The following is a 16781-nucleotide window of genomic DNA, read 5'->3' as shown; positions in this document are numbered from 1 at the left end:
CGATGCAAATTTAATGATCGATATCGAACTATTTATTTCGACAAAGATAATCCTAATATATTCCGAACCACACACGACGCGCTCATGACAATTTTTAAGTTGTCGGCCCGTTTTCGACGGGCCCTTCTTTCGCGGAGAGTATATTATTGGTCAAGACAAAATAGCCAACAAATCAAACAAATATGCTAGAGTTAGATAAAAAAAAAACGGTCCAACTTAAATAAACACATTTAATTTATTTTGATTTATTATCATACGATGCAAATTTAATGATCGACACCAAACTATTTATATCGACAAAGATAATCCTAATATATTCCGAACCACACACGACGCGCTCATGACAATTTTCAAGCGGTCGGCCCGTTTTCGGCGGGTCCTTCTTTTGCGGAGAGTATATCGTTGCTCAAGACAAAATAGCCAACAAATCAAACAAATATACTAGAAGCAAGTGATCTTATCTAATTCTGATCGGTTCCGAGTAGGCATGGCCACGGGCCGTGAACCGCCGGTTCAAGGCCCGGTTCCGGTTTCGAATTTAAAATTTAATTTTAAACAAAAAATTATGAAATAAAAAATAAAAAATTATCAATTATAAATTATAATCAAATCGTACATTGTAATCAAATTTAGGAGGAAAAAAAGGGAGAAGGAATGAGCTTGAACTTAATGAATTATCATTAAGGGCCTACATATCTTCTTGGGGATAAAAGAATCAAAGCCGATGTAGTTCGTTTACCTTTGATAACCCTAACTTATCTTATCGTCAATCGTCGCTACCCGTTGTGGTACCCATGGCGGTGGTATTTTCACTATCATCATTGAAGAATTCATTGTCTTGATCCCGCTCTTGTTTTCGAAATTTAGCCTTTGTCCAATCGTGGACACAAGCTTGAGCCTTCACAAGACTCAGATTTAATCTTGAACTGCGGTCGTCCAAAATTAATCCTTCAGCTCTAAATGCTTGTTTAATCAGAATCGTTGAAGAAGGGGTTACTAACATCTGTCTTGCGATGAGAGTGAGGACTAGGAATTGGGTTGAATGAGTCTTCCACCACTCTAGAATTTTGAAATCTGTGTTGTGTTTGGAATCACGGAACTCAAAAGTAATGGTGAATTAATTTTCTAATTCGAAAATATTACCCGTTGCTCCCTTTTATCTTTTATGTCTATTAATTAGTAGATTGTACCCTCTACTAAGTCTACCACTCTTCTTCCTTTGTGAGGCACTAGGTTGAGAAGATCAACTATCACCTAAGCCATATCTACTATAAAATTTATTATATAATGCTACCATAGCGTTTTTAACGTCTACTTGTATAGTTTTAACATCTACTGTTTCATTCAAATGTAAATAATCATAGTAATAATCATTCGGATAATCATATAAACCATCTAACGTAGTACGTGGGTCAAAAATAATAGCAACTAAATAAATAAAAGGAACGCAGGCATAATAATGCAGCCATTTTGCTTTCATTGCTATAATAGTATGAGCTAATTCAAAATCTTGCTCATATTCACAAAAAATGCCAGCAATGTTAACACACTTTATTAAAAATAAATACGTAGTAGGATAATGAACATCAGATAAAATATAAATTGCATCATTAAAAACTTTCAAAAAATCTAAATTTTTTTTGCAAACCCAATCTTGAGGGAGTAAAGTAATTTCAGATATATTATTTGAAATAAACGTACATAAAAAATCTTTATAAGCTAAAGATTAATGAAGCAACTCGTAAGTAGAATTCCAACGAGGCGGAACATCTTTTAGAAATCTTTTTGGTTTTTGTCCATGTGATTTACAAAATCTGCCATATTCTTTCATAACTTGAGGACGACTCCATAAAAATTTAATTGCTCTCTTTATTGGGGTGAGAAAAATCTCAAGAATTCGTAAACCATATGATACACATAAATTTAAAACATAGCAATCACATCTAATGTAAAAAATTTGTCATCCAAAAGAGAGTTTACAAATATTTTCTAAATCGGGAATGGAAGCGGTATTTGATGCGGCATTATCAAAACCAACTGAAAAAACTTTGTTAATCAAATTATATTTTTCTAAAACTTGCCTAATTATTCTATAATATTATTGGAGGTATGCCTTTCATCAAACACTCGAAATGCAATTACTCTTTTTGAATATTCTAATCGTCACCTATCTAATGACATGTGATACCCATATAAGAATGAATTTGCCAAGGATCACTCCAAATATCGCTACCTATATGCATACGTCTATTGAAATCCACAAAAAAATTTTGCAAAGCTTTTTTTGTTTTTTATACACCCTAAAAAGTTCGCGTTTAAGAGTAATTCTCGGAACAGGTTTTGCTTGCGGAGTACATGCAGTGTTGAACAAAAAATTCAAATCAAAATTTTCATCGGTAGTAAAAGGTAAATGTTCAATGACAACATATTGAGCTAATGTTTCTCTATAAAGTTCATCACTATAACGAAATAAATGAGAAGTGTTAGGATTGGGGTATTTGGAAATTTGTTGTTGCCTAGTGTTGATCCCCGCTTGCGTTGTATGTTTTTGTTGTTAGATGCCGACGGAATGTTCCATATCCATCTCCTTTATTAAAATTATATGATTGCGTACAATATTTACAATTTATCTTGTACTTATCTCCGCTTACATGTACCTTGTCGAAGTGTTGCCATAAGTTGGATGTACTCTTCCGGGCCCGCTGTTCCGGTTCCTTTGTTGTCGCCGTTTCTTCGATGCCGTTAGGAGGATGAAGACTTTCTTACATTGGGACGTGCTCGATGTTGGGAACTTAGTTGATATTATCATCATCGTCTACCCAACATGTAAACTCACGAGGATCATATTGAGTATGATGTTGAGGATAATCAGATTCGCCCAACTCCATCAGCAACGGGCTCTTTCCCCTATCACCGCCTCCGCTTCCACTTACCATTTTTGTTAAAAATATTGAACGGAAAGCCGATTTAGAAAATTGACACAATTGAGCCGAGATTGAGCGGATTGAGAGAATTTGAGAGAATTGAAAATTAAGAGAATTTGTGAGAATGTGTGAGAAAAAATGAAAGGAGAGGGTATGGTATTTATAGGAAATTTACAAAGAAAAAAATTAAAAAAATGGGGAAGAGGGTTGCAACGGCCATAAGAAGAGAGAAGGGAGAGTTTTGGGGGGGCGGGTGGTGTGGTGGCTCGAGGAGGGGAGAGGGAAGAACCAATGGCTCCTTCCCCAATTGAGCCGGCCAAAATTCCCTTTTTTTGCGTTTTTTCGGGCCGGATCCTAATTTTTTAAAATCGGAACCGGCCCGTGAGGAGTCGGGTCGGTTTCGGACCCAAATCGGCCCGTAGCCATGTCTAGTTCCGAGAGTAAAATTCTCAAAGTTTTCCGTGAAAAACTGAATGGATCAAGAAGCCCCTCCGTGGCCATTGGAGCCTCATTTCTGTACTGCCGCCGTCTATCACCTCTTCCCAAGTGGGCGGCACCAAGAGAACAGCGGCCAACGCACGGGGAATGGCGATGGCTCCGGATTACGGCGCTTTCGTGAGCAAATTCATCCTCAAACCGCCTCCCTCTCCGTCTCCGTTGCTTCCCTTGACCGGCCTCACCTTCGCCGTCAAGGACATGTGAGTGGTTACTTCCTCCATCGTTGCTCAACTGCGACCCTGCTCATTACAGTCTCTGTTTCTCTGTCTATGTAGCCCTGGTTTGGTTACTGGGTATTTACTTTTCCTTCTTTCCATCAAGCGGGAAAATGATTTGGGTCGTGTGTTTTTCCCCCACTTTTGCGTGGTTTGTGAAGATGGGTCTGCTTGGGTAGTAAGTAGCTATTAGCTTCAGATTATTCAATGAAGTATTGAACCTTGTCACGGGAAAACGAAGACCAAATGAGAAGATAATCACTTACCCATTACCAGGTGTTCAGCTGACATGGGGTTCGATGATCAATTAGATATAATTGGCGAATATGGGGGGAACCATGTTCAAAGCAGCAAAGAAAAGTGGGGGAGGTGGTCATTTTGAGTACCATCACACACCGTGTCAAATTGATGACGAGGTGTGTGATGCTCCCCGCTTTTTCTTCTTGAAATTTTTTGAAAAGAGTACAAAGAATGGAGCATAGACAGCTCGATTAAAGCTCACTGCATATGCCTGATTGACTTGTAGCTGGAAATTTTTTTTTGATTGATATGTTTTTGTTTCCGTAAATGTCGGAATTTCATCCTTGGTCGAGCGAGTGAGTCTTCGCAGTTTACATTTATCACTGAATTAAAGGGAGAGATCTAACTATTACCATGTGTTTCTCACGATGGTAGCACTACTCATACATGCTTCTTCTGTGAAAAGGCTTGGAACTTCACATTGATTCCTGCTGCTATGTGTAGTTGGACATTTCTGAGACTGAAGTTTGTGTTGGTATTTTCCTACGGAATTCCATGTGCAGTTTCGACATCGAAGGACATGTGACTGGGTTTGGAAATCCTGATTGGGCAAGGACTCACGTGCCTGCATCTTCCACAGCTCCAGCTGTTTTAGATGTGTTGAAAGCGGGCGCTACATGTGTCGGAAAAACTGTCATGGATGAAATGGCATACAGGTTAGTGTCTGCAAAATTGGCTTATAAACTCAGCGTCTTGCTGCGATTGAAAAATACTACTCAAACTCGAGAATTGTGGCTTTCTGTCAAGAGTAGAGAGCATGCAAGGAATCAAGATAAGGTAGGTGTGTACTTGTGCTTAGCCTTAACCTTAGCTTGCAGAGACAATTGGGGATGAGCTAGACTAGTTGCATGGCTAGAGCTGCCAAAGACTGTGTACCAGCTTCTTGCTAACTACTTTAGACAACCTGCAATGCAGTCGCATTCAGATAGTCTTCCCAAGATCAGATTTTAGAGTTCTGAATCTTGGAAGGAAGTCTCTTGACTTGCCATTGAAGAAGGCATCATGATTTGAGAACTTTCTTTTGCGTATTTTGTTTTGAACTCGGATGGTTAGCTTAATATAGGAATGCTTACCAAGGAAAAGACGGGATAAATGCATCACATACATAGTTCACCGAGGTTGACTTTGAGGAATTCTAGCTTGAGAATGGAATTTCCAAGGTAGCCTCTTCCTTCTTAATTAGCTTCCAAAGGAAGTTCTACTTTAAAGTGAGGAATGTAATTCACTGAAATAATTCTTAATGTGGTGGCAGCATAAATGGGGAGAATAAACATTATGGCACGCCAAGGAACCCATGTGCACCCGATCGCGTGCCTGGAGGATCTTCCAGTGGTTCTGCTGTTGCAGTAGGAGCTATGCTTGTCGATTTCTCCCTAGGTAAAGCACTTCATCTGGAATTGCTCTGAGATTTTCTCAATTTATCCTTTGAAGGAAGCTAAAAGTTCTGCATGGTTGCAGGAACCGACACTGGAGGAAGTGTAAGAGTTCCCGCATCATATTGTGGAATTCTTGGATTTCGGCCTTCACATAATGCCGTTAGCACTGTTGGAGTCATTCCCATGGCACAAAGTTTTGATACAGTGGGTGAGAATTCTGCTTTTTCATGGCCTCAAGCTTTCGATGAAAATAGTCATGGGTTTCAGCTTCTTAAAGAAGGAAAGTTCAATGAAAGAATTAGGTTCCTTTTTTTTTTCCGTAACATTAGTAGACACATGGTGAACAGTGCGCCTCTTTCGAAACATTTGTCTCCTTTCTCCGTAGGTTTTGTATTGCACCGTAATTCCATCTTCAAGTGTTCTGAAATGATAACACAGCGGCCAACTGGCTGCTTCACACTTCTTCCTTGTTCTGTTTTTTCCGTTGCATACACAAGCTTTCCCCATCTACGAAAGTATTCACATAATCCCGTTCATGATAGGTGTGAATTTATTTTGTTGGCTTCCTTTCTAGATTCCTGCCGTGATAAGCTTGTAAATGAATATTTGTTTGCTGTTGTCTTTCTTTGCGGTCTTATCTAGGGTGGTTTGCTAGGGAACCAAGTGTCTTGAAGCAGGTCGGTTGTGTTCTTCTCGAGTTGCCTGATGAAGATCCCATTAGACCTAGTCAGATCATTATTCCGCGAGATTGTTTCCAGCTTTTAAGCATTCCAACTGAGCGACTGACTCAAGCTCTTGTAAGATCAGTTGAGAAATTACATGGAGGTAAGAAGATAAAGCAGTAAATGATTTAGCTCAAATTGTGCAGGCAGTCCTGAAGCACAGTAATGTGGAAGGAACTTATCACTAGAGATGGAGTTGAGCTGGACTGGAGTTGGATAATGTCTCAACTAATATATATGTCTAGTCCCTTACTCGTTTTTCTTTTTGTATCTGATGTCTCCGTAATGCGAATCAGCGCAGGTGATATAATTAAGCACAGCGTCCTTGGGGACTACGTCAGAGACAACGTTCCGGCCTTGAGTTCTTTCCGATCTGAAATAAATGAGGATCATGTAAACAACATACCATCTTTGGCAGCTCTTTCTAGTGCAATGCGGTTGCTTCAGAGGTGGTGATGTGGATCTAAACCCTCATTGGATTTTATTCCATTTGTGCATTGTGTGGGATATTAAAGAGAACCGCTGTCTAGATAAGAATTGTGATTAACCTTGAATCGTAGGTATGAGTTCAAGAATAACCATAAGGAATGGGTCTCTGCTGTCAATCCTGATTTGGGCCCGGGAATATCAGATCGGGTCAGGGAAGCCCTCCAGACGACTGAGGAAAATATTGATGTCTGTCGGTCAGTGAAGAAAGAATTCCATGCTGCTCTTACTTCCCTACTTGGGGTATGTCCCTCTCTGGTCATCTCGCATGCCTTGAGTTCATAGTTGTCTTCTGTAACTGTTCTTGGCTTCTTGCTATGTTTAACATTATGTTATGAATTTCCCAAAAGAAATGCATGATTGACAGAGTAAGAATTATCAAAGAATTGGTGAATTTGCCAAAAGAAATGTATAATTGACCTAATAACTGGAGGAATTATCAAAGAATACTGTCCTCGTTTCTCTCCCTCAAGCAATTTGAATTGTAAAAGAAGAAGGTGCTATTCTCTTTGGTGCAGGATTTCGGTATCCTTGCAATCCCCACGGTTCCTGGACCTCCGCCAAAGCTACAAACAGATTCATCTGCCCTGGAAGTTTTTCGTGCTAAGGCATTCAGTTTGCTTTCCATTGCTGGTGTATCGGGATTCTGTCAGGTTGCGCAAATTGTCTTTTACTATGCAACCTTAAAGCTACGATGCTCCTATCTTGATTAATGTAATGCTTCCATGCGATATATAATTAAGTGTCTGCAATTCATATTTACAGGTAAGCATACCGATGGGGCTGCATGATAATTTGCCTATCTCGATATCCTTGCTGGCAAAACGCGGCGCTGATGGGTTCCTGTTAGACCTCGTCGAGACACTGTATGAGTCTCTTAAGGAACAAATTGCTATTGCAGAGAAATCAGCTTGACGTATGTATGTCTGATCAATTTCCTGAGACAGTTCTAGCTATATTTACGGGCCGATATCCTACTGTTTCTTGCTCTATTGTGCCCCCTTGTACTTATGTTGCATGCTGTTCGGCGTAGTGCCAACTCTCTGCGATTTTCTTGAGGCTGGTCCTGAGAAAAAATGGCCCGCTTGTTTATATTCTGAATGGATTTATGGGTGCTCATTGGGACACTGAGCATTTTGCAACCAAGTGCTTGTGGAATCGTCATATTGGTAAGGAACAAGGTCTGTGTTATAGCGATAGATTCTCTTTTCCCCGGTACAACTAGTTCACATAAAAACTTGCACTCACCACGCCAAAACATACCCCATCAAAGGGGAATTTGGCCCAAATACCAAAATGAGCGAAACTTATGACATGCTTCGCTAGAAGAATATGATCTATCTAGTATCTAGATCGGTAGGAAGAACTAGATTCCGTATAATATTTCTTTCTCTTTTCTTTATAGTATAATGTGTACGAGGACTCGGATTAATTCTCATGAATGCACGCAAATCGTCGGCATCATGAACATCTGGTAAAGTTGTTGCTCTCATAGATGGTGGGGCGCGACGTGACCCCTTAAGCTAGTCCGTCCAACTAAAGGACATTGTGATTCGTGCCTCGGAATTCATGCACGTTGTGTTGTCGGTGACTTTACTAGTGAGTTACCATTTCCTTCAAATTGTCAATAACTCTGTTCATTGTTGATCAAACTTTGCTCTAATCGGCTAAGTCCGATACTTGCCGATAACAATCAAAACTTGATCATTTTTTGGTGTCAACAAACACTCCCTCAAAAGAATTGAACCATGCATGGATCAATTGATTTTCATATCAAGTAATTGGGTGTCAACACGTGCCCTCTGGTCTTCGGCAAATTCAATCTTCCTTTGTGGAATGTTATCTTGATTAGATTCATCATCTGCCGCATTTTTTCACAGAAACCACATTTTGTGTAAAATCTTCTCGTAGCCCTCTATCTTTGTCCTTAAGTATTGCTCATAGTTAGACATACTCGTTGCCAATTCAAATAAATTGGCAAAAAGTTTTGGCCTTCGAATTTTTCTCTTAGATTGAATTTTTATCCATTGAAAGCCAAATTCGCGGATTCTTTCTCCGAGAGGGAAGTAAAGCATTTATTTCTAGTCTTTTTAAATTGAGCAATAAACTAATCGACCGACTCGTTATTGTATTGATAGAGTGTAGCCAAATCAAGAATCGATACCTCGGGCATCGTTCGAAAAAATTGAGAATGGAATTGTTTCTCCTTTTTTGCCCAATTACATACTGAATTAGGTGGTAAGTCGGTGGGTGTACTAGGCAAAAGCAATTTTTGACAAGGACAAAGGAAATAACCTAAGCCTTAAAAACTCATTTGTCTTTGTTTCTCTGCATTGGTCTATGAATTGACAATATGTTTAATAGTCAATTGTTCATCTTCACCAATAAAAATGGAAAATTTGATGATTTCAAAGCTTCTTGGAAATTGCTGGTTATCAACCCATTCAGGATATGATTTCTTATACATGGGCCTAGGGATAACCCATCGATACCCGTTCGCTGTAACATAATCCCTACTATTTGCTCAACCAATAACTGGTTCTCTTGAGTGTTTTGAATTTGTTGACCTTATTGGACCTAGGCATTCTGCCCCTTGGGGGGAGCAGGCGGTCTAGCCCAATTAGTCATTGGGATTTGGGGTCCTTATGGCATATGCCCCAAATTCGGTTAATTGACCACACCAAGATTCAGTGGTGTAGCCATAACAATATTTGACGGTACCATTATGTTGATGTTCGGCGAGTTGACCACACCGATTTACGGTGGTTGTACTCCCCTACCGGGTAGGGGTGTTACATTCTTCATAGGCCGAGTCACATTGCCAAGGGTCGTTGGCGATATAGCTATATGATTTTCATCAATTGGCATCGGCAAACTTTGATTTTCCATTATATTGTTATTTTAAGTAGCATTGCCTTGAACTGGACCACTTTTATTAACAATATTTTCCATATCAATTAAATTAGGTTACTTTGGTTCTGACCATTGGCAACTTTAGGCATAGCAATATTTTGACTGTTGGTTTTATCGACATTATTTAGATGAGAATAGCAGATTGAGGGTACATACCCGATCGCCGCTTGGCTTCCTTGCATTGGAAGCGTCTGACTTGATGGTTCCAGCCTCGAACTAAGTTCATTCACCAAATTGTGTATCATGGGCTTGAGCACTCCCATAAGATGATTGACTGCATGAATTAGCCAGTTCATCTTGTTGCTCCTCGAACATCCTTCCCATGACGGCCAACATATGAGGATTTAGTGTCACTTCTCTCGATTGATCTTCGGTGAGACGTCGGGAAAAAAATCTGCCCTTTCGCGTTGGCCTTCTTTTGCCATTCGATTAACGGCTGAAGATTCGGAGTGCACAGACACATTACTGCCATTAGGATCGTTTCCCGCGGCATTTGTTAGGCTTTGGATGATTCCTTGTTCTCGGCATTGAATTTCCTCAAATCAAACCACAAGTTGTCCCACCAAGTATACCAAAAAAACTGTTTCGCTAGAATCCATCCACGACGAAATATCTTTCCCCAAAGGTTGTGGTCTTCAGCTTTTCTAGAACGAATCCGGTTACGTGGCAATTTAGACAAGAAATCTCAACGAATTACAAGGAACGGGTATGCTTCGTGGAAATTTAATCGATGACGAGTAAAAAATACTTCACTTGGAATTTAACCGACGAAAAAAATGATAAGATAGATAGATGAAATTTAATCGACGATGAAGCATCTGAAATTACGGCTAAAGTATGGGCATTGAAAGATGCCACAAAAAAAGATAAATTGCAGAAAGCAAAGATAAATGCAAAAAATATTGAGTTCTGTCATTGATTGAAGGGGGTTTACAAAAAATACACTTGGGTATTTATAATCCTTCCAAACGGAGGTTACACATAGCAATTACCAAATTAAAAAGAACAAATAACTCCTTCTCGGTGATTACCGAAAGTTATTGCACATATATAAGATATAACCAACCCACGATTACGTTCGAATAACTTCGGTGGTTATTGGAAGTTACTTCATGAACCGATAAGACATAATTCACCAATGGTTATCTTAGCGTCGGTTGCTCACCGTTGATACCTATTAATTCACGAGAAACTTCAATACTCCCGTCGATAACTTCAAGTTATGTTGCCGATGAATTCACCGACAAGTTACCAATTCCCATCAAGTTGCCGGTAACTCTGTTCATTAGTGATCAAACTCTGCTCTTATCGGCTAAATCCGATATTGTTGATAACAACAAAACGTTAATCATTTTTGGGTGTCGAAAGATTTGAACACCGCATCCAATCGCATCCGAATCAAAACTAAATATTCCCTTTCGCCGTTGCGTGGCTGAAGGAGGACATCGCATGGGATGGCTCGAGTGCGAAAGTCAATACCATTCTAAGTCCATAAAGCCGTCGTCTTTGGACTCCGAAGTGGACGTTCCATCTATTTATTGTCTTCGGCAATTTGGTCAGCGTCCAATGTTGCATTACTTATAATAATAATAAAACGGAGAAGTCATGTCAAGCATGCGCACACATCTGAAGACTTTTTAGCTGCGTGGCTCCTCCCTAGCATAGTGACATGGCCCCATCAATGTTAGGTTGTTAGAGATTAATTTGTGCTGGTACGGTAGGTTAACTTTACGCTCGAAGGAAAGTAACACTTCAAACGCTATTAATTCGCCCATCGAACGGTGTATCCTCGAGCTAATTGAGAAAGTCGATCGTTGTAGGCTTCATTGTTTCCAAGGGTGAGCACGGTTTCGGGTTTTTAAAAATTGAGGAACCAATTCGACGGGCGGGTTTCGGGTTTCAAGTAGAATATGGAACATGTCTTACTTGGAACCCGAAACCCGCCTTGTCTTTGTGTTTTTCTTGTTCTATGATCTCGCGTAATCTTGTAGCATTCCACAGCGTCCGACGATAAGCGTGTAAGTTGGAATCATTAGTCTAAGTTTCCATTTTCTATGACATTCATGACTGAGAATTTTACTTTATTGATATTTCATATTATTCGTGTGTCTAAATATGAGTTGTGATCGGTGGATTATATCTCCAAATGGTGATCATTAGAGATGATGATTTATCACAATCATTCAATTAAGAATATAGGTAGAAGTTGAGAATACTCTGGAACCGATTTTAGATTCCAGGTTCCAGAATTACATAAATTGAAGAATTGAATTCGACGGGTGGCTGATCCTAAAGTAGTTCACTCTTCACTCTTACTTATTTCAACCTCGTTGAACACGAGGATGGTGGGTGAGCCGTATGTAGTTTAATGGTGCGGTCTCGCTGGTAACGATGAAAACAAGCAGAGCTCATTTTCGAGGCTGAAAAGTTTGACTTCGGCCCTTTGACCATCGACCGTCGACATGGTACTTGGTCGCAGGCTCCGCTCCGCTCCCCCACTTGTATAGTTGACTCCCGCAAAGCTCACGCGCAAGGGATTGCGCCGACCTCAGGTCAGGGGTCGCGTGTTCTCTCTCCCCGGCAAGGGCCGCCGCCCGTGTCGGCGGGAGGTGGTCTTATAGGGGTTCGTGCGGCCCTCCTAAGGCCAACTGTGGAAGCGGACACCCTTATTGAGATAGGTTAGAATCCTGCGAACGTGAGAAACTACGACGGCGAGGATCATTAAGCCTTCATACTCTATTTTTATTTTCCTTTAATATCGTTGTGGGGGTCCGTCACATTGGACATTATAGTGGCTTCAAACTTCCTCGGATGATGATTAGAGAATGGTGAAGAAACATTAAGTGAAAGTAAAACTGAACTGTCCCGTTTCAATTCTTTTAAAAAATATTCAACCTCAACGATTAAAATAGAAGGTGTTTCAAAATCAAGCGACCACGATTCAGATTCATTCTCGATCATTTTCATTTTTCTATCGGTGACGGAGCATGCTAATTAAGCAAAAAAAAAAAAAAAAAAGTGTGTACCAACTTTTAATTGATATACATCTTTATATGATCTATACACACGAGCAGGCACAACAATGTGGTATCGGAAGACCAAGCTAAATGCTCAAATGACACAATAAGCATGCATGACAAGCCAAATGGGAAAAAATCCACCCATTTCGAAATACACATTAACAATAACATGTGATGTAATAAGCTAACTAATATTATTGATTTCGAATAAACACGATGTAGGATAATAAGTGTATTTTGGAGCCAATGTGATTGTCTTATTACATAAAATATATGTTTTTTTCGGAAAAAAAAAATCAACCGAAAAGTCCAAATTGTATTCATTTTTCTTTTGTTTTGCTCGAAAAAAACTTTATTCATTTACACCGCGCTTTTTTGTGATATCGAAAAGTCCCAAATTATACCCACCGGCACATTTACCCTCAATTTTTTCTTGTGACGTAAAGAACTCCGAAATTTGTACTCGTGTGATGCGTTTGCTTTCAGTCAGAATTTCGTTAAATGATTTTTTAGCCAAAAGGACGTCATCTTTATTTCACTTAAACTATGCAAACAATCATTTCAAGATCGTTTGTCTTAGTTCATAATTAGTGTGGGAAGATTTTTTTAATGCCGTTTGTCGATGGAATATTGACGGAGAGCAAATATTGCCGCAAGTGTACGAGTTTGAAAATTTCCGTTTAAAAAAAATTAACGTGTCGACATAATTTGGAATTTTTGTGTTTTTTTTTTTTGCCTTTTTTTTCACCCTTAAAAAGAGAAAGCGGAAAAAAAAAACATTTCAAGAATCGCGTCGTGCCACGCGCGCGTGTGGGCGCGAGTGTTGGCGCCACGCACCAAACAATTGCAGCAAAAGGGAATAGTTAATGGCTACCGAGTTCCTTTTTCTCCGCCACAGCAGAGATCCAGTCCCCTGTTCAAGACCTCTCCACATTCTCACACATTCACAGCAGTCTCTCTCGAGCGGGCGACAATCGACCGATCAATCGAATCACTGTCCGACGAAATCGAACTCGCAATCGGCGACCGTGTGAATCTAGAGAAGCCGAAATGGAGGTGACGGCGAGAGCGCCCGGCAAAATCATCCTCTCCGGCGAGCACGCGGTGGTCCACGGATCGACCGCCGTGGCCGCTTCCATCAATCTCTACACCTACATCACTCTCCGCATCCCACCACCGTCCGGTACATTTCCCCTCTTTCCCGCGCTATTACGTGCCTGGGCTTTGCTTTCGTTTGATCTGAGCTTTGGTTTTTCGCTCCCTCTATGGGAAAGCAGCGGCTTCTATCCTTAGTTTGAGTTTCGAATCAATAGGAATAGGGGGTCGAGTCCAGGCTGAGTGATGCTTTTGTGAAGTTTGTTTTGAGATAGTGTCATCAGGTGTCCTCTTGCTGAAATGAAAATTTACGTTGGCCTATGACAAGGTTCTAGAAGGAGCCATCAATTCCTGGTAGGCTCAAGTTGAGCTGAGTTCGATGTGTTCAATCCTTAGTTGGATGGACTCAGTTTTACTCTTATTCTCCACTACTCTGGCTTTTCTTATTTCAGTTGCTCAACTCTCAAATGTGTTCAGTTTTGTACGTTCTTGCGGTAACGATTGAAGTCAAATCATGGAATCCTCTATAGATGATGATCTTAATTATCTTCTATGGATAAATATGAGAGATAAAAAAGGTTCTAAAGATGAATACTTTAACAATCCTAAGTGGCCTTTAATTTGTTTTGCCATCTGGGTGAGTACTGAGTCTTTTCCCAATCTGGTTGAACTTGCTGTGTTTAAATTGGTGCATGAAGCACGTAACGGAGAGCATGTTTGGCGCCATGATATATGCACTCTGTGTATCTGATACGATACAATACAATAAGTTTTAGACATTAGAAATTCAGTATGTTGCTCAATCAATGCCTAGATCTTTTATTAGCTTTGGTTGTGACATATTGTCTTTCTAAGCAGAGACGAATGACACCCTTATACTCCAACTCAAGGACATAGGCTTAGAATTTTCTTGGCCTATTGGTAGAATTAAAGAAGCACTTCCAGAATCAAATGGTCTCGACAGTTCAACCCCTGCGACATGCTCTGGGAAATTTGCAGAATCCATTTCTGCACTAGTTGAAGAACAAAATATTCCAGAGGCAAAACTTGCACTTGCATCTGGGGTTTCAGCTTTCCTCTGGCTCTACACCTGTATCCAAGGGTATGGCTATTTTAATCAGGTTTAGTAATACATCTTGCATGGTGAATAGTTCTAATGTTTTCCTCTTTGTGCGTCAGGTTTAAGCCTGCCACTGTGATTATCACTTCCGAGCTTCCTCTTGGTTCAGGCTTGGGATCATCTGCTGCAATTTGTGTGGCGCTCTCAGCTGCTTTTCTTGCTTTCTCCAAATCTTCGAGCTTGGACAAAGGCCATCAAGGATGGCTTGATTTTGGGGAGAATGAACTTGAATTGTTGAACAAATGGGCTTTTGAAGGCGAAAAGATTATTCATGGAAAGCCATCAGGAATCGACAACACTGTGAGCACATATGGTAGGCATCTTATGCAAGTAAATTGTTACCTTTACATCCAGATTGATTATGATCCTCACCTGTCCTGGTCTGCATGCCAGCATTCAAGGGAAAGATTAACTGTAATGTGGTTTGGGAGCCTTTTTTATCTATTCGGTATTCTAGCGAAAAGCAAATGGAAGGAAAACTCTTCATAACGTGGATTGTTTCGTGGTCTATGAAGTATGAACTCCAAGTAGTGGTTGAACATTAAGAAAATATGGAATCTAGAAATTGTCAATGCTACTAGATCTAGTGATTCAATTGAATGGTTCCTGATCTCCTTTGGCTGTGAATCAGGAGAAGCTAAATAGAGTCTTCTAAGTTATTGAGCTCAATTAGAATGGGTTGCTGTAAACTTTCTTCTGCAGGTAACATGATCAAGTTTAAGTCAGGAGGTTTGACGCGCATCAAGTCCGCTGTTCCCCTTAGAATGCTCATTACCAACACAAAAGTGGGGAGAAACACGAAGGCTTTGGTTGCAGGTGTTTCTGAGAGGACCTTAAGACATCCAGATGCCATGACTAGTGTGTTTAACGCTGTTGATTCTATCAGCAAAGAATTGTCAACTATAATCCAAGCCCCCGCTCCTGATGACATTTCGGTAACAGAGAAGGAAGAGAAAATAGGGGAGTTGATGGAAATGAATCAAGGTTTGCTGCAGTGCATGGGGGTCAGCCATGCCTCAATAGAGACAGTCTTGCGGACGACATTAAAGTTCAAATTAACCTCTAAACTAACCGGAGCTGGGGGCGGAGGCTGTGTTCTCACGTTGCTACCAACCTGTATCCTTTCCCTTAATTCTTTTTCTCTTGATAATGTCATCTGTTTAGTTTCAAGTTTCCACTAGTGTCATGCATGTGGTCTTTTAATTAAAGCATCAAGTCTCCTCACAAGCATAAAAAAGGTTTTGAGAGAATGCTTGCGTAGGACGTGCACACTTCTCTCAAAAACTTGCATGAGTTGCATCCCCATGGGAGTGCATATAATCGCATGAGTGTCAAGAAAGAAGTAAGAGGCAATACCTGCTCATGAAGGCTTAGGATGTTTTTCATGCAAATGCAATGTAAGTTCCATCCTAGGACAAGAACATGGAAAGACACCGACACCGTTGGTAAATATGTCTTGGCACCTTAGAAATCTGTCTTGACTTTGCAGACGAGAACATCTGAATTATTGTTTACATTCTCTGAGTGCTCTGGCAATCCTGATTCTTGAAAAATCTTTTCTAGAATTTCGAAGATGGGTGACTATGTTCTGTCTCAGGTACTCGTGTTCTGTTTGTAAGTCCGTTCCTTGACCCTGCGGATCAGTGTTATCAGGAACAGTTGTTGACAAAGTAATTGCTGAATTGGAGACTTGCGGATTCCAATGCTTGATCGCTGGAATTGGCGGGAAAGGGGCGCAAGTCTCTTTCTGCGGTTCTTCATGATCCCATCTCACAGTGGCTAAAGATGCAGAAATTGCACGAACCCATTGAACGATTCGCCTTCCTTCTCCTGAGCTTCTTGTTGTACTTGTATATTATGGTCTCTTGCCTTGTGTGTTTGGACTTTACCCGCACTCTTTAGTCTCGCTCCTCATTGATGTTGGATCACACTATGTTGCCGCATATCAAGTGTTCAAATTTGGTTAACACGAGCAATACATTGCTCTTAATTCGGCCCAATAAGCCGATCGGGCGAACCGCTTTTGCAACGTTCTGTTCTCTACTTGGGTTTCTGTTGTTTCTTGTCTACAGATCCGGATTGTACCGTGTGGTCCTTTCCATTCTCTTTGCA

At 40.4% G+C, this 16781-nt stretch overlaps 2 protein-coding genes across 5 annotated transcripts; both read left to right on the top strand.

Moving 5' to 3' along the window:
• The first annotated feature begins 3508 nt into the window (after nucleotides 1-3508).
• LOC125315439 (amidase 1-like) lies at nucleotides 3509-7712 on the top strand. 2 transcript variants are annotated; one of them, XM_048280444.1, is made up of 9 exons: nucleotides 3509-3622; nucleotides 4441-4593; nucleotides 5190-5314; nucleotides 5396-5521; nucleotides 5956-6138; nucleotides 6337-6484; nucleotides 6596-6764; nucleotides 7040-7174; nucleotides 7287-7712. In XM_048280444.1, the coding sequence occupies exons 1-9, from the start codon at nucleotides 3510-3512 to the stop codon at nucleotides 7434-7436; spliced, it is 1302 nt and encodes a 433-aa protein (XP_048136401.1). In that variant the 5' UTR covers nucleotide 3509; the 3' UTR covers nucleotides 7437-7712. The 2 variants fall into 2 exon arrangements, with proteins under 2 accessions (XP_048136401.1, XP_048136402.1); XM_048280445.1 differs by lacking the exons at nucleotides 3509-3622; nucleotides 4441-4593 and adding an exon at nucleotides 4615-5097 and having other exon boundaries at nucleotides 5956-6139; nucleotides 6335-6484.
• A 5611-nt stretch (nucleotides 7713-13323) lies between these two features.
• On the top strand, nucleotides 13324-16699 carry LOC115751718 (mevalonate kinase). Of its 3 annotated transcripts, XR_007198703.1 has the most exons (6): nucleotides 13324-13637; nucleotides 14405-14651; nucleotides 14729-14982; nucleotides 15372-15785; nucleotides 16314-16524; nucleotides 16568-16699. XR_007198703.1 is itself a non-coding variant. In XM_048280452.1 (5 exons), exons 1-5 carry the CDS (start codon nucleotides 13505-13507, stop codon nucleotides 16430-16432), a joined length of 1167 nt encoding a protein of 388 aa, XP_048136409.1. In that variant the 5' UTR covers nucleotides 13324-13504; the 3' UTR covers nucleotides 16433-16699. The 3 variants fall into 3 exon arrangements, 2 of the variants coding, with proteins under 2 accessions (XP_048136409.1, XP_030545542.1); XM_048280452.1 differs by having other exon boundaries at nucleotides 16314-16699; XM_030689682.2 differs by having other exon boundaries at nucleotides 13327-13637; nucleotides 14408-14651; nucleotides 16314-16699.
• The last annotated feature ends 82 nt before the right edge of the window (nucleotides 16700-16781 follow it).

This window comes from Rhodamnia argentea, chromosome 6 (assembly GCF_020921035.1).
Source record: "Rhodamnia argentea isolate NSW1041297 chromosome 6, ASM2092103v1, whole genome shotgun sequence".
NCBI lineage: Eukaryota > Viridiplantae > Streptophyta > Magnoliopsida > Myrtales > Myrtaceae > Rhodamnia > Rhodamnia argentea.
The sequence above is the reverse complement of the archived record's forward strand: the minus strand, read 5'-3'. Positions and strand labels throughout refer to the sequence as shown.

What these genes read in the sequence shown, in the direction of transcription:
- LOC125315439 (XM_048280444.1), top strand. Translation starts at nt 3,510, where the DNA reads ATGGCGATGGCTCCGGATTACGGCGCTTTCGTGAGCAAATTCATCCTC. An exon ending in ACAAAGTTTTGATACAGTGG is followed by an intron (nt 5,522 to 5,955) that starts GTGAGAATTCTG and finishes GGTCTTATCTAG; the next exon opens with GGTGGTTTGCTAGGGAACCA. An exon ending in CTCTTACTTCCCTACTTGGG is followed by an intron (nt 6,765 to 7,039) that starts GTATGTCCCTCT and finishes TCTTTGGTGCAG; the next exon opens with GATTTCGGTATCCTTGCAAT.
- LOC115751718 (XM_048280452.1), top strand. Translation starts at nt 13,505, where the DNA reads ATGGAGGTGACGGCGAGAGCGCCCGGCAAAATCATCCTCTCCGGCGAG. An exon ending in CCGCATCCCACCACCGTCCG is followed by an intron (nt 13,638 to 14,404) that starts GTACATTTCCCC and finishes TGTCTTTCTAAG; the next exon opens with CAGAGACGAATGACACCCTT. An exon ending in CTCTACACCTGTATCCAAGG is followed by an intron (nt 14,652 to 14,728) that starts GTATGGCTATTT and finishes TTTGTGCGTCAG; the next exon opens with GTTTAAGCCTGCCACTGTGA.